At 37.4% G+C, this 25,275-nt stretch overlaps 1 protein-coding gene and 1 non-coding gene across 3 annotated transcripts in view; one reads left to right on the top strand and one right to left on the bottom strand.

The window, feature by feature from the left end:
- Intu (inturned planar cell polarity protein) overlaps positions 1–25,275 on the bottom strand; it is a 101,199-nt gene that overhangs the window by 10,127 nt on the left and 65,797 nt on the right. The window contains exons 5-11 of one of the 2 annotated variants that reach the window (XM_045131939.1): positions 23,209–23,327; positions 18,519–18,608; positions 14,163–14,240; positions 11,112–11,301; positions 4,891–4,944; positions 1,721–1,783; positions 370–591 (exon numbers count right to left, since the gene is read on the bottom strand). In XM_045131939.1, coding sequence (XP_044987874.1) covers positions 370–591; positions 1,721–1,783; positions 4,891–4,944; positions 11,112–11,301; positions 14,163–14,240; positions 18,519–18,608; positions 23,209–23,327 — 816 coding nt within the window. The remainder of the gene's footprint in view (positions 1–369; positions 592–1,720; positions 1,784–4,890; positions 4,945–11,111; positions 11,302–14,162; positions 14,241–18,518; positions 18,609–23,208; positions 23,328–25,275) is intronic. The other variant, XM_045131940.1, reaches the window with a different exon arrangement.
- LOC123453945 lies at positions 21,617–21,707 on the top strand. The gene has a single exon (XR_006633110.1). It is a non-coding gene; the product is annotated as a small nucleolar RNA SNORD88 (small nucleolar RNA).

Raw genomic sequence — 25,275 nt, 5'->3', positions numbered from 1 at the left:
TTTAACTTGTGATCCTCCCCATCAGTCTTGTCAGGTGTGCACCACCATGCATAGTTTGAATCTACCTTTTTCTCATGTCTTCTATTTTACAAAACAATGCAAAGGATAAAATCATTGTAGAAAGGAGAACAAAAGATCTTCAGGCCCTGCGAAAAGCTTACTCTGGGTTTTATAATAATTTTTCATGAGTATTGAGTAGATGAAGAAGAAAAGGAATAAAGGGACATGCAACATTTTCTTGAACACAGGCATTTGACACACTCATACTGGATCACTTTGTACATTATTTAGACAGCAAATAGAAGGAAAAATATAAAAATAAGCAAATAATTAAGAACTGAAAAATGTTCAAAAAAGAGGATAACTTACCAGTCCGACAATCAGTAAAAAATACCTCCCTTCAGGTTCCTGAAAAGCGTCAGTGTCTGATTCTGTGGAAGGGTGGAGGTGATGTCGAGGAAACACTTCTCTCCATATTATCAACTGACCAATTCTTTGTTTTGCTGCTAATGGCAGCAGGCAATAGTGGCGACAGTATACAGCAATCTCTATAAGATCATCCTTGGGCAAATGGCTGCATATCAAATATCCCTTGAATTTAATCACAAAGAGTAAGTCAGCTAGTAAATAAAAAGGAATAATCCTACCTCTCCAAGAGCTTTGTAAATCTTTATGTAGTTGGCTTTAAACAACTGAATTTTCAAATGAAATAAGTTAAGATATAGCAAAAGTATTATTTTTCCCTGAGGTCAAATTAGTGATAAAATTTTAAAACTTAATAGACCCAACAGGTAGATTTTAGCAGAAAAGAAGATTATTTCCATGTAGGGTTTCTCTGAGTGTTTAGCAAAATTAGACCAGAACTGAACTCTGAAATGGAAAAAGGAGAAGTTGAAATTAAGGTGAGGAGAGGCTTACTTTTTATTGTATACATTTCAGTATCATCTGACTTTAGGTATGCATTTAGGTATGTTTATACATAATGTGTTTAAAGATGTTTTCAAATAAAAATATTTAAAGTCACTTGATGCCCTTTTTTTCAAAACATGGAAATCAATTACTTAATGTTGTAAGATTTACTTAAAGATGCATACAGTAAATTATTACAAAAAGAAATTAAGAAAGTATTATTTTTCTCTCTTACCTACTTTGTTCTTTTGAGAAGTGTTTCTCTTTTTTTACACATTTACAAATGCTATAGAATATAAGAAATGAAGGTATTAAGCTTGCTTATACATCTTAATCTTTTCTAAAAATAGTTTGTTTTTTTTTTTTTTATTTAAGAGACAGAGAGAAAGTGGCAGACAGAGACAGTATAGGTGCACTAGGACCTTCTGCTACTGCAAACAAACTCCAGACACTTGTGCCACTTTGTGCATCTGCCTTTACGTGGGTACTGAGGAATTGAACCTGAGACATCAGAGTTTGCAAGAAAGTGTCTTTAGCTGCTGCTGAGCCATCTCTCCAGTCCCCAGACCTTAAATCTTATGGTACCTACATTCAGAAGGGAAAAGTTGAATGAACACACACACACATACAACTTGGAAGTACTGGAGATTGAACCCAGGGTCTTGTGCATGTTAGGCAAGCACTCTACCATTCAGTGACATCCCTTGGCTCTTGATGAATATATTTTTCTTGTGTATATAAGTTTGAAAAAAATTTCATGTGTGTATATATAACAGTTGAATACTTATAAGAATTTCTAGCTTCAACTTACCTTGTAAAATAGAGAAGATCCCAAAATTGTATACAGCCGTCTTATATTATAGTAATCCTCAGACTGGGAGGAAAAAAGATCACAATTGATTTATATTATTTATTTATTTTTGTATGTGAGATCAAAAGATCCCAGCTAAGCCACACTAGTTAAAATGAAATTATATTAGTAACCTAACTTTTCACAGTGTCTTCTTTTTATTCATTTTTTTGGGTTTTCGAGGTAGAGTCTTACTCTAGCCCAGGTAATTCACTATGGAGTCTCAGGGTGGCCTTGAACTTATGGTGATACTCCTACCTCTACCACCGAGTGCTGGGATTAAAGGCGTGTACCACCATGCCTGGCTGCAGTGTCTTCTTTATAAATCAACATATTAGAGTATTAGGATAAGATATGATTAAGTATACTTATTTGTCTGAGAGCAACTTTATTTTGGATTCTTATAAAACAATGTCAAAACACTGACATCTAAGAATGGAACATAAAATGTGTCATTTCATGAAGTATTCTTAAAATAAATCTGTTAAGACAAAAGCTTCAGTTTTTTTTTTTTTTTTTTTTGAGGTAGGGTTTCACTCTAGCCCAGGCTGACCTAGAATTCACTCTGTAGTCTCAGGGTGGCCTTGAACTCATGGTGATCCTTCTACCTCTGCCTCCTGAGTGCTGGGGTTAAAGGCGTGTGCTACCACGCCTGGCTCGAGACAAAAGCTTCTATAATATATCCAATATCACCATATAGTAATTTTTAAAGCAAAAATTGGTATAATCTATTTGTGAGCAGCTGAATAGAATGTAAAAAAAGTAAAATAACATACCACTTGAGCAATTCCTCTTCTAAAAATTCACAAAAACAATCAATAATTTCATGTGAGAGTTAGTAGAATTATTTGGAATATAAGAAAATTAATGATAAACTCTGATAAGAGGAATGCTATTAAATGATACTAGATATCATACAGATATTAAAATAATGGTGATCTCTAAGAAGAAGCATAAAGATTTTTCACTGATATGATACAAATTATACCTCACATTTAACTTTTAAATAGTTTGGAATATACTTTTTCTTTATTTCCTTTTTTTGTTCTAGCCCAGGCTGACTTGGAATTTAATATGTAGTCTCAGGCTGGCCTCAAACTCCCCACAATGGTCCGCCTACCTATGCCTCCTGAGTGTACCACTATGCCTGGCTCTAATTTTCTTTCCTTTTTTTTGGTTTTTCAAGGTAAGGTCTTGCTTTAGCCCAGGCTGACCTGGAATTTACTATGTAGTCTCCTTAAGGTGGCCTCAAACTCTTGGCAATCTTCCTACCTCTGCCTCCCAAGTTGGAATTAAAGGTGTGTGCCACCGGGCTGGAGAGATGGCTTAGCGGTTAAGCGCTTGCCTGTGAAGCCTAAGGACCCCAGTTCGAGGCTCAATTCCCCAGGACCCACGTTAGCCAGATGCACAAGGGGGCGCAGGTGTCTGGAGTTCGTTTGCAGTGGCTGGAAGCCCTGGCGCGCCCATTCTCTCCGTCTCTCTTGCTCTCACTCTTTCTCTCTCTGTGGCTCTCAAATAAATAAAATAAACAACAAAAAAAATTTTTTTAAAAAAGGTGTGTGCCACCACTGCCTGGCCTAATTTTCATTTTTAAGGTATAATTCACCGGGACATTTTTTTTGTGAGTTTTAACAAATGCATACAGCTTTGCAACACCAAAATCGAATATAGAAACCAGCTCAATGAATATATATGTTAAAGCCTTTTATTTTTTTCCTCTGAATAGTATTCCATTGCCTAGATACACCATAATTTGCCTATTCACGTGATGGTAGACATCTGAATTACTTGTGTGGTCTTTAGATTTTGGCTATGACAACAAAGCTGCCATAAAAATTTGTAAACAGGCATTTATACATGCTTTCATATTTCCTGAGTCAGCAGAAATGTGATGGTTGCCTCATGCAGCAGGTGCATATGTAGGCTACTAAGGAACTGTCTACCATTTTTCAATGTAGTTGTATTATCTTGCATTATTTATAAGTTTTTTCTTTCATGGATTGTGCTTTTTTTTTTTTTTTTTTTTTCCTTGAGGAAGGGTCTCACTCTAGTCCAGCCTGACCTGGAATTCATTCTGTAGTCTTAGGCTGGTCTTGAACCTCCTACCTCAGCCTCCCAAGTGCTAGGATTAAAGACATGCACCACCATGCCCAGTTAAGGACTGTGTTTTTGATGTTGTATCCAAAGAATGTTGATAAATCCTTTTCAACCAGAGAAAGCAGTTAGTTTCATATTCATTAAAGTGATGTTTATAAAGGCAGAAGTTAGATTTTTTTTTTTTTTCTTTGAGGTAGGATCTCACTCTATCCCAGGATGACCTGGAACTCATTCTGTATCTCCATACTGGTCTCAAATGTGGTGGCACATGCCTTTAATCCTAGCACTTGGAGGGAGAGGTAGGATGCTCTGAGTTCCAGGTCAGCCTAGGCTGTAGTGAGAACCTACCTGTGGGGGGAAAAAAAACCCTACATATCTGAGTTTACAAATCCTATTTTACTGGTTAAATGCTAACATAACCATTTTAAGTTTTTCCAAGGTAGGGGATCACTGTATCTCAGGCTAACCTGGATCTTAACCTGTAGTCCCACACTGGCTTCAAACTCACAGCACTTCTCCTACCTCTGCTTCCTGAGTATTGGGATTAAAAGCATGTGCCACCATGCCTGGCTTACAATAACCTTATTTGTTAATAGTTAAAGGAACTGCTATGGAATACTGTTTGTTAAAAGGATCTGTGAAGTAATTTACACTTGTTATAAAATAGTTTGTGGGAAGCCGGGCGTGGTGGCGCACGCCTTTAATCCCAGCACTCGGGAGGCAGAGGTAGGAGGATCGCCGTGAGTTCGAGGCCACCCTGAGACTACATAGTGAATTCCAGGTCAGCCTGAGCCAGAGTGAGACCCTGCCTCGAAAAACCAAAAAAAAAAAGTTTGTGGGGGAAAAAAAAAACACCAGTGTGTAACAAATAGTTTAAACTGAGTAGAAAATCTTAAGGTAAGCAAAACTGATTCTGTCAGTGTCAAACCAGAGAGCCAATGCTGTGCATTTCAAGATTACTGTTAAGTTCACTTGATAAGCACTTAGAACAATAACATATGAATCCAGCTTTTCCTCAAATCCTTTCCTCTTACCAGCTCTGCAAAATCTGCAGCCTCAAGGTCACTTAACATTGTGTCCAATTCCACCTAAAATAAAAAAATAAAAACAAAAGATACTTAATAACTACTTGAAGAATTGAGTATTTAAATAATATTTTATTTGGGCTGGAGAGATGGCTTAGCAGTTAAGTGCTTACCTGTGAAGCCTAAGGACCCTGTTTCAAGTCTTGATTCCCTAGGACCCATGTTAGCCTGATGCACAAGGGGGCGCACGCATCTGGAGTTCGTTTGCAGTGGCTGGAGGCCCTGGCATGCCCATTCTCTCTCTTTCTATCTGCCTCTTTCTCTCTCTGTCACTCTCAAATAAATAAATAAATATATAATATATATATATATATATTATATTTTTATTTATTTTATTTATTATATATACATATATATTATATTTTTATTTATTTGACACAGACATAGAGAGAATGGGCAAACCAGGGCCTCTAGGCACAGCAAACAAACTCCAGATGCATGCGCCATCATGTGCTTATGTGGATTCTGGGGAGTCAAACCTAGGTTCTTAGGCTTTGCAGGCAAGCTCTTTAACCACAAAGCAATCTCTCCAGACCTTGAATAATTTTTTTTTTTTCTCTTATGCCAACTTAAGAAATGTCTCAAAATAGAACATCCTATTTTTAAGCTTTGGAAATATAAAACATCAATTTATCTAATTTATGGGTATTTTTCAACTTAATCTCATTTGCAAAATAATTTATGAGGTTAACATTTCTGTACTGTTTTAAGTTAAATTAAAAAAAATATTTTATTTTTATTATTTGAGACTGAGAGAAAGGAGAGAGATGGACATAGAGAATGGGCATACCAGGGCCTCCAGTTGTGGCAAATGAGCTCCAGATGCAGGTGCCCCCTTGTGTATCTGCCTTACGTGGGTTCTGGGGAATCGAACCCAAGTCCTTTGGCTTTGCAGGGAAGCGCCTTATCCGTTAAGCCATATCTCCAGCCCTAAATTTTTCAACTTATTAATTTTTTTTTTTTTTCGAGGTAGGGTCTCACTCTGGCTCAGGCTGACCTGGAATTCACTATGTAGTCTCAGGGTGGCCTTGAACTCTTGGCTATCCTCCTACCTCTGCTGGGATTAAAGGCATGTGCTACCACACCTGGCTAACTTATTAAATTTCTTAAAGCAAAATGAAAATCAATATTAATGCAGCTAACCTATTTTCAGTTGTTTTTCCATTTTCTATGCTTTTTGGAGTCTTGGAAAATGCTAGCATTCTTTGTCTCTCTTCTGGAAAGAGTATGGTGAATAAAAGGGTGATAAATTTTTATTCACAGATTCAGATCAAGGCAAAGCTCCCCTGCGATCTGGCACAGCCTAACTTCCTCACAGAGTTATTAGGAAAAAAAATATTTATATAGGATTTGGCTTTTATTTTTATAGAAATTGCCTGCACTTTTCTCTGAAGTATCCAGAATTTAAAAACAGAGTAAATTTAATCTGTAGTTGATTATAAATATGTGCGTGTATATAGTTACTTGAGGTATAAAGCATACAAATTACATGTGAACAAGAATCCTGTCCTCTTTTCTTAAAGACAGGGACATTGTTGACAAGACTAGGTTTCACACACTGTCTGAGTAGACAAAAGGTTCTGAAATATTAGTCATGCCTTTCCAGTGCTTTTCACACAGGATGACTTATTACTCATTTTGTGACCTATAGTTTTCTGCATCTAGCAAGTACTTCATGGCCTTTTTGGTGGCTTCAGTTTACCTTGTGAAAAACTGTCAGACAAAGAGATTAAACATGTGATTTTTGATCTCAGAAACTGGTTAATGAACAGCTGTTCATTCTATTATACTCTCCAGGCAGGAATAGTATTCTTCCTTTTTCTTATTCTGTATAGAAAAGGTAAAATATCTCTTCCTCTTAATTCCAGTATATCTCTGCAAAGTATGATTGGAAAAATAAAGACTGTCTGAAAAACAAGCAAATTCTCAACACTAGGAAAGAAAACAGGAGTGATTCCTCATCATATACTCAACTCAGAATGGACAAGTTATTTCCAAATTAAAAAACTACTTTTGCTGGGGCTGGAAAGATGGTCCATTCAATAAAGTCCTTGCCTTCCAAGCATGAGGACCTGAGTTTAATGTCTGGGATCTATATAAAATAAGCCAGGTGTAATGGCATGTGCTTTCAACTGCAGCTCTTGGGAGGTAGACACAGGAGGACCCTTTGACCCTTTGCTGGTCAACTAGCCAGACTGGTGGATGGTGTTCTTGAGGATGATAACCATGTCTGTCCACTCACTGGCCTGCACGTGCATGCACACACACAAACATACAAGCATACCATACACACATGTATAAATGAATCAATGAATGAATGAATAAATAAATAACTACTTACACCAAAAGGATGTTAGGTAAAAGCTAGCTCATAGATCTTTTAACTAGCATTATTAAGAGATTAAAATCCTTAATATGTTTCATTAGAAGATGTACAATTGGGCTGGAGAGATGGCTTAGTGGTTGAATGCTTGCCTGTGAAGCCTAAGGACCTTGGTTTGAGACTCGATTCCCCAGGACCCATGTTAGCCAGATGCACAAGGGGCGCACGTGTCTGGAGTTCATTTGCAGAGGCTGGAGGCCTTGGCACGCTCATTCTCTCTGTCTCTCTCTCTGCCCCTTTCTCCCTCTGTCTGCTGCTCTCAAATGAACTAAAAAAAAAAAAAGATGTACAATTAATAAAACCCTACTATTTTTAGATAGTGAAAAAAATCTCTAAGAGAAAAAAGAAAGTATACAAGTTTTCTGATAAAATATAAACTTAGTAGACTTTGACTTCTGGTCAGACATGTCAAAAGCTTGGAGCTGCTACTCAGCCTAACAAGTCAACACATTTCTCAGGCCTGTGAGAGGTGAGGACAAAGCAAGGTGTTGTCCTCAAGACTGGAGCACTAGGGATGAGTTCAGGGTGCCACATCTGACAGAACAAACACGCAAAAAGCACAAACACAGCCAACACCAGGAAGTCAAAACTGCATTACAACTGACATGTTGCCAGAGGCTCCAGTCAGCAAGTCTGGTGGCTGAAGACCCCAGGGAGCCCAGGCTGTGGGCTTAGATCTTTGTGAATTTTACCACCAGGAGTTTCACCAGGTAGTTACAATAATGTTGGAGACATTCTCGATTTTATAGGGAATGGTTTCAATTTTTCCCCATTTAGTATAATAAGGTTTATTGTGTATAGCTTTTATATGCCTCCTTTCTTCAAGACTTATCAGGAAGAGATAGTGAACTTTGTTGAAGGTCTTTTCTGTGTCTATTGAGATAGATGATCATGTGAATTCTGTCCTTAAGTCTAATTAATTATATGCTGTATCACACTAATTTACTTGTTATGTGTATGTATGTTGAACCAACTTTGTTTTTTTTTAATATTTTACTTATTTATTTATTTATTTAATTTTGAGGCAGGGTCTCACTCTAGCCCAGGCTGACCTGGAACTCACTCTGTCATGCTAAGCCTGTCTCAGACTCATAGTGATCCTCCTACATCAGTCTCCCAAGAGCTGGGACCAAAGGTGTGTGCCACCATGCCTGGCTTTCAAATAAACTTTAAACCCCTGGAATAAAACCAACTTGATCATGAAGTATAATTTTATCTATGTGTTCTTTTTTAAAAATATTTTTTATTTTTATTTATTTATTTGAGAGAAAGAGGCAGATAGAAAAAGAATGAGAGAGAGACAGACAGACACAGAGACAGAATGTGTACCAGGGCCTCAAGCCGCTGTAAGTGAACTCCAGACACATGTGCCACCTTGTGCTTATGTGGGTCCTAGGGAATTGAACCTGGGTCCTTTGGCTTTGCAGGCAAGTGCCTAACCATTAAGCTATCAGCCCTTATCTATGTGTTCTTGAAATTGCTTTGAAAGTATTTTGTTGAGAATGTTTAGCTCTATGTTCAGGAGAGAAACTGGTCTACCTCTTTCTCTTTTTTGCTGTGTTTGTGTCCAGTTGTGTTCTCAGAGTAATTTTGGCTTTATAGAATGACTTTGGTAGTATTCCTTCCCTTTCTATTTTATAGAACTGTTGAGAAGCATTAGTGTCTTTTTAAAGTTCTTTTTAAAATTCAGCAGTGAATCATCTAGCCTTGGGCTTTTCTTAATTGAAAGACTTGCTACTATTACTGCTTCTATGTTCTTGATTGTTAGGGTCCAGTTCAGTTGCTTATATAGTGATTTAATTTAGGTAGACCCATTTCATCTAGATTTTCCAGTTTCTGTCAAACATGAGTTTTCCAAGTATTCCCAAATGATCCTTTGGATTTCATATTTAGTTTTATTATTTTCTATTCTTCTTATGGTGGGTTTGGCTAGGATTTGTCAACTTTATCTTTTCAAATAACTAACTTTTAAATTGACCCTATGTATTGGTTTCTCTCTTTTTTATATATATTTGATTTATTTATTTGCAAGCAGAGAGAGAAAAGAAGAAAAAAGAAGAGGAGAGAAGAGAAGAAGAGACAGAATGTGTGTTCCACGGCCTTTAGCTGCTGCAAATGAACTCCAGATGCATATACCATTTTGTGCATCTGGCTTTACATGGGTAATGGGGAACTGAACTTGGGTCATTAGGATCTGCAGGCATGTCTAAGTCATCTCTCCAGCCCAAAGGTATCTTTTTTTTTTTTTTTTATAAAGGAAGGGTCACTTTTATGTTTTTATTTCATTGACTTCTGTCCTGAATCTCAATTGCTTTAGGCATTGGTTTATTCTCATTTTTCTAAGACTTTGAGTTGTATCATTAGACTATTTATTTGAGATATCTCTGATTAGTATTGAGGGCTTGCTAATTTACTTTACTGGACACAGTATATTCTTTTGTGATTTCTTTTGTTTCCAAATCCCTCTCATAAAAGTTACTCTTTCCTGTATTCTCATGATTTAGACTACCTTCTTCCTCTGTGTATAGTATTCCTGTAGGTATCTTCTGTGGTACTGGATTGGGTTTCATGAACTGCCTAATTTTTGTTTATCTTGAAATATCTTTTTTCATAGTCAGTTTTTAAAACATTATCTCTCTCTCTCTCTCTCTCTCTCTCTCTCCAGCCAGGCATAGTGGCATATGCCTTTAATCCAAGCACTTGGAAGGCAAAAGTAGGAGGATTGCCATGAATTCAAGGCTACTCCGAGACTACACAGTAAATTCCAGGTCAACCTGGGCTAGAGCAAGACCTAACCTCAAAAACCAACAATAAATAAATAAATAAATATCCGGGTGTGGTGGCACAAACGTATAATACTAGCACTTGGGAGGCTGAGGTAGGAGGAACACCATGAGTTCAAAGCTAGCCTGGGGCTACAGAGTGAATTCCAGGTCAGATTGGACTAGAGTGCTACAGTGAGATGCTATCTTGATACCTCCTTCCCACCAAAAAGACTGCTTGTTAGTGTAGATCATTATAAAATTTTCTTAGTTATGACATTTTATTAGTATTAAATGAGTCACTATTCCATAGTCATTTCTCTACACATAAAAAACTTAAAACTTTTCCTTTTTCCTTCCCTCCCTCCTTCCTTCCTTCCTTCCTTCCTTCCTTCCTTCCTTCCTTCCTTCCTCCCTCCCTCCCTCCCTCCTTCCCTCCCTTCCTTCCTTTCCTTCCTCCCTTCCTTCCTTCCCTTCCTTTCTTCTTTTCTTTCTTTCTTTTGAGAGAGAGAGAAAAGGCAGATAGAAAGAGAGAGAATGGACATACCAGGGCTTCTAGCCTCTGTAAATGAACTCTGGGTGCATGTATCCCTTGTGTGTCTGGCTTACATGGGTTCTGGGAAATTGAACCTGGGTCCTTAGGCTTCACAGGCAAATGCTTTAACTAAGCCATCTCTCCAGCCCAAAAAGAAACTTTTAATTTGTCCAGAAACATAATACTGACTTTGTGATATAAAATCAAAGTCATAAAATTCCCAGAATGAGATACACAACTTAATTGTGATTTCTGAATAGAATTCTGAGTTTAGATAAAACTTAGATGTAAAATAAGATGAAACAGCCAATTTCTATTTGTAGTCATTTGTCTAAGTTTACTGCACAGGACCTCCTACTTCAGTCATGTGCCCCTCTGTATTTCTTAGCTAGAATCCTCAAAATTACAAAAAGACTAAGCAAAGAACAGAAGATCAAGGCTTAGTGTGAGGCAGTTGCTTTTGGTCCTTACTTATGACACTTCCGATTACCTTGATTTCCTGAGGAAGTGTGAGCCACCGGGCCCCAGGGAGACTGTCTAAGAGCACTGAGCTGGCTGCACTGTACTGCTGAGCACTGGGGCTGGCGCTGAGGTGTTGTCTGGCAGGATGAAGTGCTCTTTGAAAGAACAAGCTGAAGAAATGGTCCAAACGAGGAACATTCTCAACCTGGCAAAAGGCACTGAAGAAACCAGAGCTGCAAGTTAGGGTGACATATGGAAATGACAGTATTTTCTGTATTCTCCTGAGAGGCCTGGCTCTCTCCCAACTACTGAGCTCTTTTCCTTTCTCCTTTCCCTTAATTATGATCATGGGTATAATGTTACTAGAGGAGGACAGTAAGAAATTCATTCTGCCTATAATTAACAACTCAGTACTGCAGAAGAATCACAGAGTTGACATAAGCGGCATATATATAACAGAAAGAACTTCTCCCTTCCGTTCCATCTCTCCCCTTTCCTTTTTGTTCTCTTATGTTTTTATCCTTTTCCTCCCTCTCTTCCTGACTTCCTCTTCTCCCTCCCTCCTTTTCTTTCTTTCTTTTCTTTTCTTTTTCATTTTCTTTTTTTGAGGTAGGGTTTCACTGTAGTCCAGACTGACCTGGAATTCTCAGGGTGGCCTTGAACTCACTGTAAGCCACATACCTCTCTTTCTTTCTTGTAGAAAGTTATTTTTACCTTTATCTTCCAACCAGTTGCAACTTCTAATTTTTTTTTGGCAATAAAAGATAATAAAGAGATTTTGAGCACTATAATAAAATGTATTATTGAATCTTATCACCTCTCTTAACTAGTCATTTATTAGAGAACAAATTGCCTGACCTTTCTCTGAATGTTTTTTCCAAATCTAAAGCTGAGGTTCCTACAGTTTAACTTGAATGCAAACTTCTTGGTATTTAATAAACATAATTTCTTATTATACTCACTAGTACACAGTAAATACAAAAAATCAAGCTAAGTTATTCTCTCTGGTTTGAAGGCACAACTATTGGAGGGATGAAAGTAAGGAAAAGGGAGGTTAAGCGGCTGATTTAATGCATCATTAATTGCAGCCATTCCCTGGAACAGCTCACAAGATGACACAATGACTCTCTGCTGGAGGTACAGCAGTAAAAATATCAAGACCCAGACAAAGATTTCCTTTGGAACATGCACTCTAATGGAAATGACAGAGAATATCAAACTAGTTCTTACAAAGGATTATGGTAAAGCAGGATGAAGTGAATGGGGAGTGTGAATGTGTGGCTGTTTGATTTTTCTTTTGTTTTTAAGACGGCATCCTATCACCATTGTCCATGACAGTGTCCCCAAGTAGCTGGGCTATCAGGCCTTATTTAACCTTCATGTCTGGTTGCTACTTTAGATTACAATGAAGGAAGACTGAAAATGGGTCATTTAAAGTGCTGCCTGTGTTTCAAGAAAATACAGCAAAGGGAAGAGTATAAAATACCCGAGTGGGACCTGCTTTCCCAGGGTGCAGGGAAGAGGGGTGGTTGGAGATCTGGTCAGACAGGAAACTGGGAGCCAATAACAATGTAGGAAGATCATTTGAATTACTCTTTGTGCATTAAGTAAAGTGGTAAGAACAGGATAGAGAATACTTAAGAGAGGCTTACTGGTAAGCCCTGCACTGGGGAGAGAGACACAGAGGGGGGTTTTCAGGGCATGTTGGCCAGCTGGACTAGACAAAGCAGTGAGTTCCAGGTTCAGTGAGAAATTCTAGCTCAAAAAATAAGTAGTGACTGAGGAATACAGTCAACATATACCTCTGGCCACCACGTGTAAACATGTGCACCTGTGCACACATGTACATGAACATATATGCACACACCATCCCCCCATCCCCCCAATATTCATTTTATACAAAATATATGCAGGAATACAAAACAAGCTAACCAATATCTTCTTTACTGTATGTCTTTTTTATAACAGTGCATTTATTTATTTTTTCTGAGACAGTCTCTGAAGCTCAGACTGGCTTGGAAACTCATATGAGCCAGGGTGATCTTCAATTTACAGCAATCCATCTCCTGGGATTATAGGTAATGAATTACCATAATTATCTAATAGTGTTTTCTCTGTATGACAGAAGTATGTCACACTTGTCCCTAGAGAAATATATCAACTCATTATGTACTGATTACTATGTATACTAATATAAAATACTATAGTAATCAGTATATGCTATAATAATTATAATTAATTTCATGCTCCACACCATAATTTATTTACTTATACAGAGACAGAGAGAAAGAGGCAGAGAAAGAGAGAAGAGAGAGAACGCAAACGGTATAGGTGCACTAGGGCCTCCTGCCACTGTAAATGAACTCTAGACTCATGTGCCACTTTGTGCATCTAGCTTTGTGTGGGGTACTTGGGAACTGAACCTGGGCCATCAGAATTTGCGAGCAAGTTTCTTTAACCACTGAGCAATCTCTTCAGTCCCCCATAATATATTATTATTGCTATATACTAATAGTATCATTATTTCACCAAAAAATTCACTCAAGTAATATAGACCCAAAAAAGAAATAGATCAAAAAAAAAAAAAAACAACTTTCTAACACTATAAAATAAAAACCAGTAATATAATATGATCAGGAAGTGTGGTGGTACATATCTACTCAGCATTTAGGAGACTGAGATAGAAGGATCACAAGTTCTAGGTCAGCCTGGGATACATAGTGAGATTCTGTCTCAAAAAAAAAAAAATACTGGGACTTGGAAGATTTCTCAAGTCAGAAATCTGCCTACTGTGCCAGTATGATGACTCGAGTTTAGATATTCAGCATCATGTAATATGCTAGGTGTGATAGCACAGAGACAGGATGATCCTTCGGGCACGATATCTAACTAAACAAGCTGAATGTGTGAGCTCTGGTTCAGTGAGAGAGCCTATCTCAATAGAGAACATAGAGAAGCAATCAAAGCTATAGAGAAGGATGAAACAAACAATTTGCTTATCAAGGAAAAACTACTATTAAGTGCAAAAGGCAATGCAGAATCACATACAACTTCAGGTTGAGTTCAGTGAAGTACTCACCTGTCTAAAGAACCATACATAAATTTTAAGGTTTGGGCAACATCTTCTATCATATTTCTCAGCTGAGGAAGAGGAACTCTAAAAAGAAAAAAACCCCACCAGTACCTATTTATTTATCACACAATCAAATGACATTCTCTAAAAGAAACAAATCCTTTTTCCTTTTTATATGCAAGGTATGTGTCAATGGTAAGCAGGGTTGTGAAAAAATGCTCATTACTTTAGCAACTAATCACCTTCAGGTCTAGATTTGGGCTTGTAGCGTGACTCAAACAGGACTTCCACTATCACCATTAATGACACAGTCATTACTAAATCCTCTTCAAGTTGATCTCCTAGCCTGAGGCATGGGGGTCTGGACCAGGATCTTATATATGCTATGTAGGCATTCTACCAGAGCGCTAGCTCCAGTCAGAAATGCTTAATTCTTTACACTTTTGAGGTGTGATAGTTCATTTCAAGTCATTTTGATTGGATCAAGAAATACTTTGAGCATGCCTTATGCTGAGTCTGTGAGGGTATTTCTGGAAAGGTTTAACAGAGGAAAGAAAACCCATCTTGAACAAGAGTGGGGCCATGCCATGGGCTGGGATCCCAGACTTGGGCAAAAGGAGAAAGCAAGCTGGTCATGGCATTCTCCTTTTTCTGCTTCCTGGACAGTGCCACAGACCAAGTACTCACGGAAATGCCTTCCTCACCATGAGAACCTGCATTCCTCTGAACTGAGAGCTAAAATAATCCACTTCCCCTTAGGTTGCCTTTTGTCAGATATTTGTTCACAGCAATGAGAAAAGTTACTAATAAACCAGGAATACCTAGCCCTCAACTGAACCTCTAACTCTAATGACTAAAACACACCCTAAACAGCATGGAGAAAGGAAAGAAATAGAATTACATTTTTTTCATTTAAGGCTTATAAGAATTCCACAAGGTAGGTTGTATTACTTCCATAGTACTAAAGAGGTTACATAAGTTGTGCAAGGCCTCAAAGGGAGGAAATCCAGCACCTACTTTCTCAGCTCCCAAGTTATTATCTCCTCACCCTCAAAGTGCCTTCTCTATTAGCTTCCGGCTGTTTATTCTGGGTCCATGACGGGATGATCTTCTAGTTTGACAATGAGTACCTGAATCAAGTGTCCCACCCAGGTTTGCAGGAGACACTTTTCTCCCTGGCTTGTTGATAGGTTAGTTGTGAGTGGGGAAGAGCACAGGCTGTGGTGACCAGCTTGCTTAGGAACCACATGCACACTGAGGAAACAAAGACAATGCCATGGAGGAGAAGTTCATGCATGAGCTTGCTATATGCTTTCCCAGTGTGAGGACATGAGGAGGATACTATCAGTCTTCAACAGCTTTGTTAAACAAAGATGGTAAGAAAGAAGCTGGAGTTAATGGTTGTTGTAAGCATTAGATGGGGCAACAGTGACTTGGGCTTATTTTTCACTTGAAGCTCAGCAGAGTAAATAAAGGGAATCTTCAAGTTAATTCTGATTTGCCAAGCCTGATTTGTTCTAGGACAGGAATGACATAAATATGTAGGAAGGACAGGTTTCCTTTTTCTTCCTCCCTGCACAGTTGGCTGGAGTACTGCCCTACTGGAGCTTGGCAGTGAGGATCCCTGCATATCTTCTGCATCAAACCTCTCCTGGACCAGCCTGTGTCTCCTTCCCTTTTTAGGTTACTAAAGGCAAATGCACTCTGTAATTACATCCTAAATTATTTCATTCTGGTTCTTCCCCAAGTCTTTTACATCCATATTTTCAAAGTAATTCCTTAGTTCTTCATAATCCAACCAACCCATTGGTGCAGGGTAGTCTCCTAGCATAGCCCATCACACTCCCTTTTCATGAAAGTCAGCAAGACACATCTTGGCTGGTTCATGAGCACACCATTAAAGCACTATTATCCCTTCATGGTAAAAATATGGATTCCAGATTTATGATAAAACGTATGTTTTCCTCCCAAAAAGTGAAGTCATCACCAAGACATAACCATCTTGGCAATCTTCACCATAGCCACTGCTGGCATTTCTGTCTGTAATATAAAACCCACCCACAGATTCTCAGAGATTCTTCTCAAGGAGTGAGGCTCAGTTCTTTCCCCTTAAGCATGGGCTGATCTAGCAACTCATGTCCAGTAAATAGTATGTAGTGGAAATCACAGCGTAGCATCCCAGCCCAGCTTCTCTTAGATTGTGTCCTTTGGAGGAAGCCAGTGGGCATGTATTGAGGACATTCAAGCAGCTCTATAGAGAGATCCATGTGGCAAGGAACCCAGGCCTCCTGACAATGGCCATGTGCTAAAGTCGCCTTGGAAGCAGATCTTCCAGGTAACCTTAACCTTCAGATAAGCATCCCGACCAACGTTCAATTAAAGCCTCAAGAAACACTGTGAGCCAGAAACATCCAGCTGTGTTGCCCCTGGATCATTGAGCCATAAAATACCTCTGAGATAATAAATGTTGACTATTTAAGTTTAAATTACTCCTAAATTCCATAAGGATTTTGTTGCCTTTTTTTTTTTTTTTTTTTGGTATTAGGGACTGAACCCAAGGCCTCATGCATGCTAAGGCAAGTAAGTGGTCAACCATTGAGCACTATCTCCAGCATAAAACTACCACTAAGTGCCTGGCAAAAATGTGTTATGCTAAATAGTATAAAATAATAAACCCTGGTTAACAAAGCTATTAGTAATAAAACTAGTCATTATTTGTATTCAATTTTTTTTGTGTTGATTTACCTTCCCCTATTCCCCCCCCCCCCCCACTGGAAGCTCAAACATTAAGGCAAACACAAAAAGGAGGCTGATCTGACTGATGGTCTCTAAAGTTCTATCAGTCACATTGAAAATACTTAATATTTGTCTACAATTAGATAGAGTATATGGCATGATTCTACAGACCAAAGGGTACAAACTAACATGAGCTAAATAATAGCTGCCCAATTATTTCTAAAGTCGCCAGGAATTTAAATGACCTTAAATCACTGAACAGGATATACAACAATTCTAACTTATTCAGATCATCTCCTTGGAGCTGTTTCTATCCTCCCCACTAGTTTCTAAGACCTACTACATTAAAGAATCAAGGAAGAACTCATGCCCCTTCCTGAGCCTGTAACTTTTAGGAAGTTATTTAATCATCCCTTTATTTTATTTTCCTTATCTGTAAAGTAGAACCAGTAATTACTTGCACATCTGGAGTTACTGATTTTATAGATAAAATGAAATTAGCAAACATTGTATAGTATCTAGTACAGTCCCTGGGTTGATGGAAATTCATTATGTGCCAATCCAGCTTTCATTCCCAAGTATTAAAATAAGCTATATTTCCAAGTACTTGATTTTTTTTTTTTTTTTTTTTTTGGTTTTCCGAGGTAGAGTTTCACTCTAGCTCAGGCTGACCTGGAATTCACTATGTAGTCTCAGGTTGGCCTCAAACTCATGGTGATCCTCCTGCCTCTATCTCCAAGGTGCTGGGATTAAAGGCATACACCACCACACCTGGCTTCCAAGTACTTGAAATAAGCCGAGAGAGACCATGACAATATAGGGTCTTCCACCAGAGAAGTCATTTTAGCATAACATACCCATTGTTTTGTCAAAGGCACTGGCAGCCTGGAAAAATACCCTTTTGCTGACCCGTCATTTCCAAAATCATAAACATATCAGTCAATATGTTTGCTTCTTGTTGCTACACAAAATACCTGGCAAAAATAGTTTAAAGGAGGAAGGGTTTATTCTAGCTTCCAGTTTCAGGTTACAGTCTACTAAAACAGGGAAGGTATGGTGGCAGAAGCTTCAGGTAGCTAGTCACATTCAGTGAGGAAGTAGAAAGTAATGGAGGCCAACATTTAGGTAGCTTACTTCTTTTTGTAGTCTCCAGGACCCCAACCTGTGGAATGTTACTGTCCATATTTAAAGTGGGTTTTCCCACATCAATTAATTTAAAATAATCCCTCACAGACATGCAGAGAGGCTAATCTAATTTACACAATCCCTCATAGGTGATTTAGGTCCTGTCAAGTTTACAATCAAGATAAACACCAAACATACAAAATCCAAATCACATTATTGCATTATTGTCAAAAGTTTGGGCAGAGGACAAAATGACATCTCAGCCACCTCCTTACTGACCACAGAGGACAGTCAACCCAGGTGGGCCTTCAAAGCACCTGCTGCCTATTCGAGCCAAACGGACATAGGCACCTACTTCATTATGTAATAGAGCTTAAATCAAGTAAGAAGTTTGCCTTTTGAGAAAAATGTCAGTTTTAATGAGGTAGGCTTTGTTTCTGTTATTTTACCTTGATTATTCATTTTCAAAATGGGTTAAGGTAAACAAAAATCTCAACTTACTCTTCAGCAGGCAAGCCAATTAGCAACAACTTGTCAGACTCTTTCCAGTAAGCTACATGGATTTGTTTCCCTTTTAACAGTAGGGATGAGCTAAGGAAAAATAAATTCAAGATGAGGTTAGAATATCTTTGTTATAAAATTATGAAAAAATTACCCATAACAGATTGTGTATGGTATAAGAACTAAATGTTTAATAAGCAAATTTCTTGGCATATACCTAACTAAATGCCACATAGGAAAGGAATTGTGTCACAACAATGCCACGCCTCCAAGCCATATCATTTAAAATCATTATCTTAAAAGTGTTGGCATTTAGGAGGGTGTGGTAGTACACACGTATAATCCTATATTCCCAGAACTCAGACAGGAGGATTGCTATGAGTATGAGGATAATGTGGGTAACACAGTCAGTTACAATGAGCCAAGGCTGTATAGAAAAACCATGTCTCCAAAAAGAAAAAGGCTAAAATTCTTTTGTTGGGATTAAGTAGTATTAAGTAGCTATATACAATTCTTTTTTTTTTTTTTGGTTTTTTGAGGTAGGGTCTCACTCTGGTCCAGGCTGACCTGGAATTAACTCTGTAGTCTCAGGGTGGCCTTGAACTCACAGCGATCCTCCTACTTCTGCCTCCCGAGTGCTGGGATTAAAGGCGTGCGCCACCACGGCCGGTTACAATTCATTTTTTTTTCCATTTTTTTATTTATTTGAGAGGGACAGACACAGGGAGAAAGACAGATAGAGGGAGAGAGAGAGAATAGGCGCGCCAGGGCTTCCAGCCTCTGCAAACGAACTCCAGACGCGTGCGCCCCCTTGTGCATCTGGCTAACGTGGGACCTGGGGAACTGAGCCTCGAACCGGGGTCCTTAGGCTTCACAGGCAAGCGCTTAACCGCTAAGCCATCTCTCCAGCCCACAATTCATTTTTAAAAGGAAAATTTCATCACAGTTTGTTCTTTTAATGCACCTTCTGCGAGAAAATGTGATTTTAAGCTCAGAAGATAATAATATAATATGGGATGGAAACAGAACCAAGTGACCAAAATATAAATGAAATGTAAACATGTTCTCAAGGAATTTCTTGGGGCAATGGGTATATTAAAATACATTGTGGTAATGGTTTCAGAGTAAGCTCTATGTCAAATCTGATCAATGTACACTTTACATATGTATAATTTGTTGTAATTTTCATAAAACTACAAAAAATTGAATGTGTTCTCAAAAGATATAATACTGTAGAAGTAAAACTATAGGAATACAGATATATAGAATATATAAGAATATATATATATATATATATATATATATATATATATATATATATTTTTTTTTTTTTTTTTCCTGAGGTAGGGTTTCACTCTAGCTCAGGCTGACCCTAAATTCACTACATAGTCTCAGGATGGCCTCAAACTCATGGTGATCTTCCTATCTCTGCCTCCCAAGTACTAGGATTAAAGGTGTGTGCCACCACACCTGGCTTCTTAAAATTTTTTTAAAATTAATTTATTTATTTGAGAGAGAGAGGGTAAAAGGCAGAGAGAGAGAGAGAGCACACAAGCGAGCTTCCAGCTGCTGCAAATGAGCCCCAAGTGTATGCACCACCTTGTGCATCTGGCTTATGTGGGTCCTGGAGAATTGAACCTGGGTCCTTTGACTTTGCAGGCAGGCACCTTAACCGCTAAGCTATCTCTCCAGCCCCTCAAAGTTTTTCTAATAGTACTTACTGATTTTCACATGCTAATTCATATGAACAATGAAACGATCTAATTATTAGGTAAAATGACACCTATCGTATGCAGGAGGGGAAAAGAAATAAACCTACATGAAAAAAAAACACCTCATAATGAGACAACATGAAATAATAAAGTTTCTGCACAACAAAAGAAATCATCAGAAAATGACAACAATACAACAAAACAAAATGACAATAGGGTGTGAGAAAATATCTGTCAGCTTGACTTTGGTTGGGGTTAATAACCAGATAAAGAATTCTAAAAATTAGCCGGGTGTGGTGGCGCACACCTTTAATCCCAGCACTTGGGAGGCAGAGGTGGGAGGATTGCCATGAGTTCAAGGCCACCCTGAGATGACAGAGTTAATTCCAGGTCAGCCTGGACTAGAGTGAGACCCTACTTCGAAAAACCAAAAAAAAAAAAAAAAAAAAAAAAAAAAGAATTCCAAAAATTAAACATCAAGAGAAACTAATAAAATAAAACTACCAATCATCAAATGGGCTAATGAAATGAACAGATCACAAAAGTAAAAATGACCAATAAATACTTAAAAAAGTGTTCAACATCCCTAGCCATCATGTAAATGCAAATTAAAACCACTTTGAGATACTATTTCACCCAGAAAACTAACAACAAATATTAGTGAGGGTTTGGAGGAAACCTTACTCACTGCTGGTAGTGCAAACTAGTAAAACCATTATGAAAATCAGTGTGGAGGTATCTCAGGAAGTTAGAAATAGTTCCACCATATGACCCAGCAATACCACTCCTGGGCATAAACCCTCAGGACTACACACTCTACGACAGAGATACTTGCATATCCATATTTATGATAGTTAAAATGGAATTAGCCTACATGCCCATTGACAGATGAATAGATAATGAAAATGTGGTACATATGCACAATGGAATGTTATTCATTAGTATGAAAAAAACTATGACAATTCTCAGGAAAAATAGATAGATGTGGAAAGAACTATATTAATTGGAGTGACCCAAACTCAGAAAGACCAAAACTACATGTTCTCTCTCATATGCAGATCCTAGCTTGTAATATCTATGTGTATGTATATAAAGGTGGGTAAACAAGGGTAAAAGTTACAAAGGTACAATGGTAAACAACAGCGAGTCTAAAGACATGAATAAGAAGAGACATGGGGGCAGGGTGAAAGGATACATGTGACATGTAAACAGAAGGCTGGGGAAAAATGTTGGGGGGAGGCTGGGGAGAGGACGGAGAGATGACAATCAACTAAAACAAATTGTATTTGAAATGGCAGAATGGGAAAAAGAAATGTCAGGATGAATGATATCTAAATTTCTACATGCTAATCAAAAAACAAATCAAATAAAATTGGAAGAAATGAAACACGTCTGTGACGTGTAGCACTGGGCTCTGATCATCCTTGAGGACACAGTGCCCCTCAGGACCTTTGACACCTAGAGGTGTGAGGGGCTCTGAGTTTGAGAGAAAGAAAAAATAAAAAGAAATGAAATAGAACAAGAGGCCACACCTTCAAAACATTATGCTAAGTGAAAGAAGTTAGTCACAAATAAACACTCATCCCATGATTTCATCATAAGAACTGTCTAGAGCAGGCAGGCCTCCAGGTTAGGGACAGCAGACATCAGTTGCCTGGGGCCTGGGCTAGGGTGGGCAGGTTCACTGCAAAAGGGTTTTGGTTTCTTTTCAGGGTGATTAAAATGTTAAAAAATTGATTGATGATGGTTGTGCATATCTATGAACAGATTGGCATCATTTACTTGTACACATTTTAAATGAGTGAATTGTATGAACCGCAGCTCAATAAAACTGTTAAAAAACAAGAGGCACTGGAGAATTAATTAAAAAGAATATAGCACTTATCTAATAGACATGGGTCCCTAGGTTTGATCCCAGCAATGCAAAAAGCAACAATAATTCAAAGAGCTATTTTTACAAATACAAATTTATATGTGAAATGGAGTCTCAGGTACCATTCTCTTCAAAGTGAATTCATTTCTATGTACAGAGATTTAAACATGATTTTTATTTAAGAAAACAAGAACATTCTCCTTCCTTTTTTTTACAGACCTACCTCTTCTAAGATTATAAAGTGTAATTTTTACCAAGAGGATGAGAAGATAAAAGTTAAAGTTCAGAAACTCCAAGTTAATGTGAAGAGAATTCCAAAACATACTCAAAAGCTTTGGCTTCCTCATGCTATAAGTGTGTATGGCATTTCAAAGTCAGGGCTTGAAAGTAATGAGAAATGAGATTGGGCTCTACAAATAACTGGCATGTTTTCCCTTTCCCTTCCTTCCCCCTCCTTTCTTTCCTTTCCCTAGTGCTGGCAGTTCGACCCCAGTCATGTGCAAAGTGACTGTACTACTACTGAGCTACAAACTAGCCCTTCATTTCCAAAAAACTATTTGACATTAGTTTTGCTTATTTTTTACTACCTAACAACAAACCCTGAATTCTGAATATTCTTTTTAAAGCATATTTTACATGTCTCTATCAAGACTGTAAAGCCAGTATTTTCTAGCAATGTGAAAAATTCAGATCAGTTATTCTTACCAGTCACAAAGGCAAGTTAGCAATCACAATAAAAACATGAAGCCAAGACACATAATAATGGCATGTTTAAAAGATAACATTTTTCTGAAGGGTTATATTATTTGTCCTTAGCTCATATCTTAACTAAACAGCAACAGGACACCCAGATCTGTAAACCTACATTCTAAATTAAATTGGTGACTGGTGAAATGACAGCTGCAACAAAACTCTGCAGATAAGCTAGCCAGCAATCTAGATATCAATACTACAGAGGGAAGTATATTTGTAGAGTAGATACTTATTTTGGAATTTTGTTAGAATCAAAGAAATGATTGTGAACATATTACAAGTTATAATACAGTCCATAATTAAAACTGGTTAAAATGTGGGGAAAAAATTAAAGCTAAATAGCAATTATTACCTAGTAACTTGTGTCCCAGTTACATTTTCCAGCATGTCACAGAGTGTGAGAAAAATCCCTCTTACACTTTTAAGTTTCTGCGATGCTTCAGACATTGGATAGTGATAAAGGATTTCCTGCTGTTAAATGAAAAGAAATAGAAATGATCAGCCTTTCCAACCATTTTAACCATTATGCTTGCCATGGAAGGTTCAGACTTTGTATTAAGAACAAGAAAATGAATCCTTTCAGGTCACTGAGAGTTTTATTCAAACCAAGGAGCAGAACTATGTCTGGAATTTTCACACAAGAACTAGCATTTAAAATGCTACATTTGAAAATAAGTTCCAGACTGCCAATTAGTTATGAAAACAAAATATACTGTAATCACCTGAAATTACTATAGTGTTTTCATCTCTATAATGATTTCTAATACTAATATTTTACTATATTTCATTATAAATATATTCTTATCTACTCTAGTTATACAACTATACACAAAGTCAATTTTGTTCATACTAACTTTTAAAAGATGATCTTCATCATCATTGCTGGTACTACTGGATATTTAAGCCCAACACAAAACTAAAATTAGATTTATGAAGTATATTAAACTAAAGTGGTGCAAGTAGGAGTAAAAACTTAGGATGATATTATAAAATCTTGTCTTAAATTTGAGAGGGTTTAGTAAACGCATAAAATATGAATTCAAATGTTAAAAGAAAGCACATTTTACTTTAAATTATAGAAAATCATGGTTTATTGTCTACAATTATGGAAGTTGCCAATAATAAAAAAAGAAAATACTAATTTATAGGAAAATTCACAAAGAGTTTTAACATTTTTCTACATTCAACAAGAACTTGTTCCCAGGAAATCTTTTACAAAGTAAAATGAAAAAAATTGAAATTTAGGATGTGTCACATGCTAACATAAAGAGATGAACTATTATGTCTCTCTCTTTTTTTGCTGTGGTTTAAGGCATAGAAACCCTTGTGAATTCAGAGTAGCTTCCAGTTCCTCTGTTTTAGTACTACATCCATGAATATTAATAGTTACAATTGAAGTTCCAAACTCCAAACTCCGTATTATCTTTTCCTTGGTTCTCTAAAGACTGTGAAATAGTTTGCTTTGGTATCTACAAGACAAATGGTTACATGGTAGGGTGTTTGTATATCAGCAACTTTTCAACTGACTACATCTGCTTTTTATATTTACCCAGCACATTCAACATATACAAATTGCAATGGGATATACTGGCCAAAAAGCACTCTATTAAACAATTCAAAATTTCTTGCAGTATTTCCACTGTAAAATCAGCTTTGCAGTGTTTTATCTCTAGAAAGTAAGTTAAACATCAAATAAAATCTGCAATACCTACTTAAAAAATTTAAACCTTGGCCAACAAGCTCTTTTACTATATTGTGCCAAAATACCAACACCACTTTAAACAGTCATTTTTCTTTTTTTTTTTTTTAAATCTCCCATCTTATGGGCCTTACATTCCAAATCTTGTCATTTGAAGATGGCAGGCTTTGTATCATTTATTTAACTCCTAGAAAACAAAATGACCCTATAGCACTTCATTATAAAATAAGTGATACTTAAAAAGGGCATTTAAGAAAGTCTCCTTTGCTGTGCCAAAAGCCTTAGTAGTAAAGACTTGGCAAGCTCTATAGCTCCGAACCAGTTTAATTAGCTGCATTTTAAAGTCCTTGTTAGTAGCCTACATTTTAGCAGCTCCTACTCTGTTCAGTAAGAATAAAAAGCCTTTCCTAATCACACTGTTGACACAGAGCTAGCAACAGAATCCTGTTTATCTGAGAATCATCCACACACTTTCCCAGGGAAAGAAAGGCAAGGATGACAAAAGACCTTAGTAGGCTCTAAACTAAAAAGATATAAATGCTACCCTTGAAATTTGATGGGGGTCTTATATAACATATAATTAAATGTTTCTTTGTCTTAAAAGATATAAGGAGCCAGTAATACACCAAGAAATTAGAATTGTTAAGTCTAGGTCTCTATGTGTTTTCCAAAATGCAGAAAATGGTAAAAAAGAATAGCTATACATTATACCTTTTTTTT

The sequence above is a fragment of the Jaculus jaculus genome, chromosome 12 (assembly GCF_020740685.1).
Source record: "Jaculus jaculus isolate mJacJac1 chromosome 12, mJacJac1.mat.Y.cur, whole genome shotgun sequence".
NCBI lineage: Eukaryota > Metazoa > Chordata > Mammalia > Rodentia > Dipodidae > Jaculus > Jaculus jaculus.
This window is presented reverse-complemented; position numbering and strand designations above follow the sequence as displayed.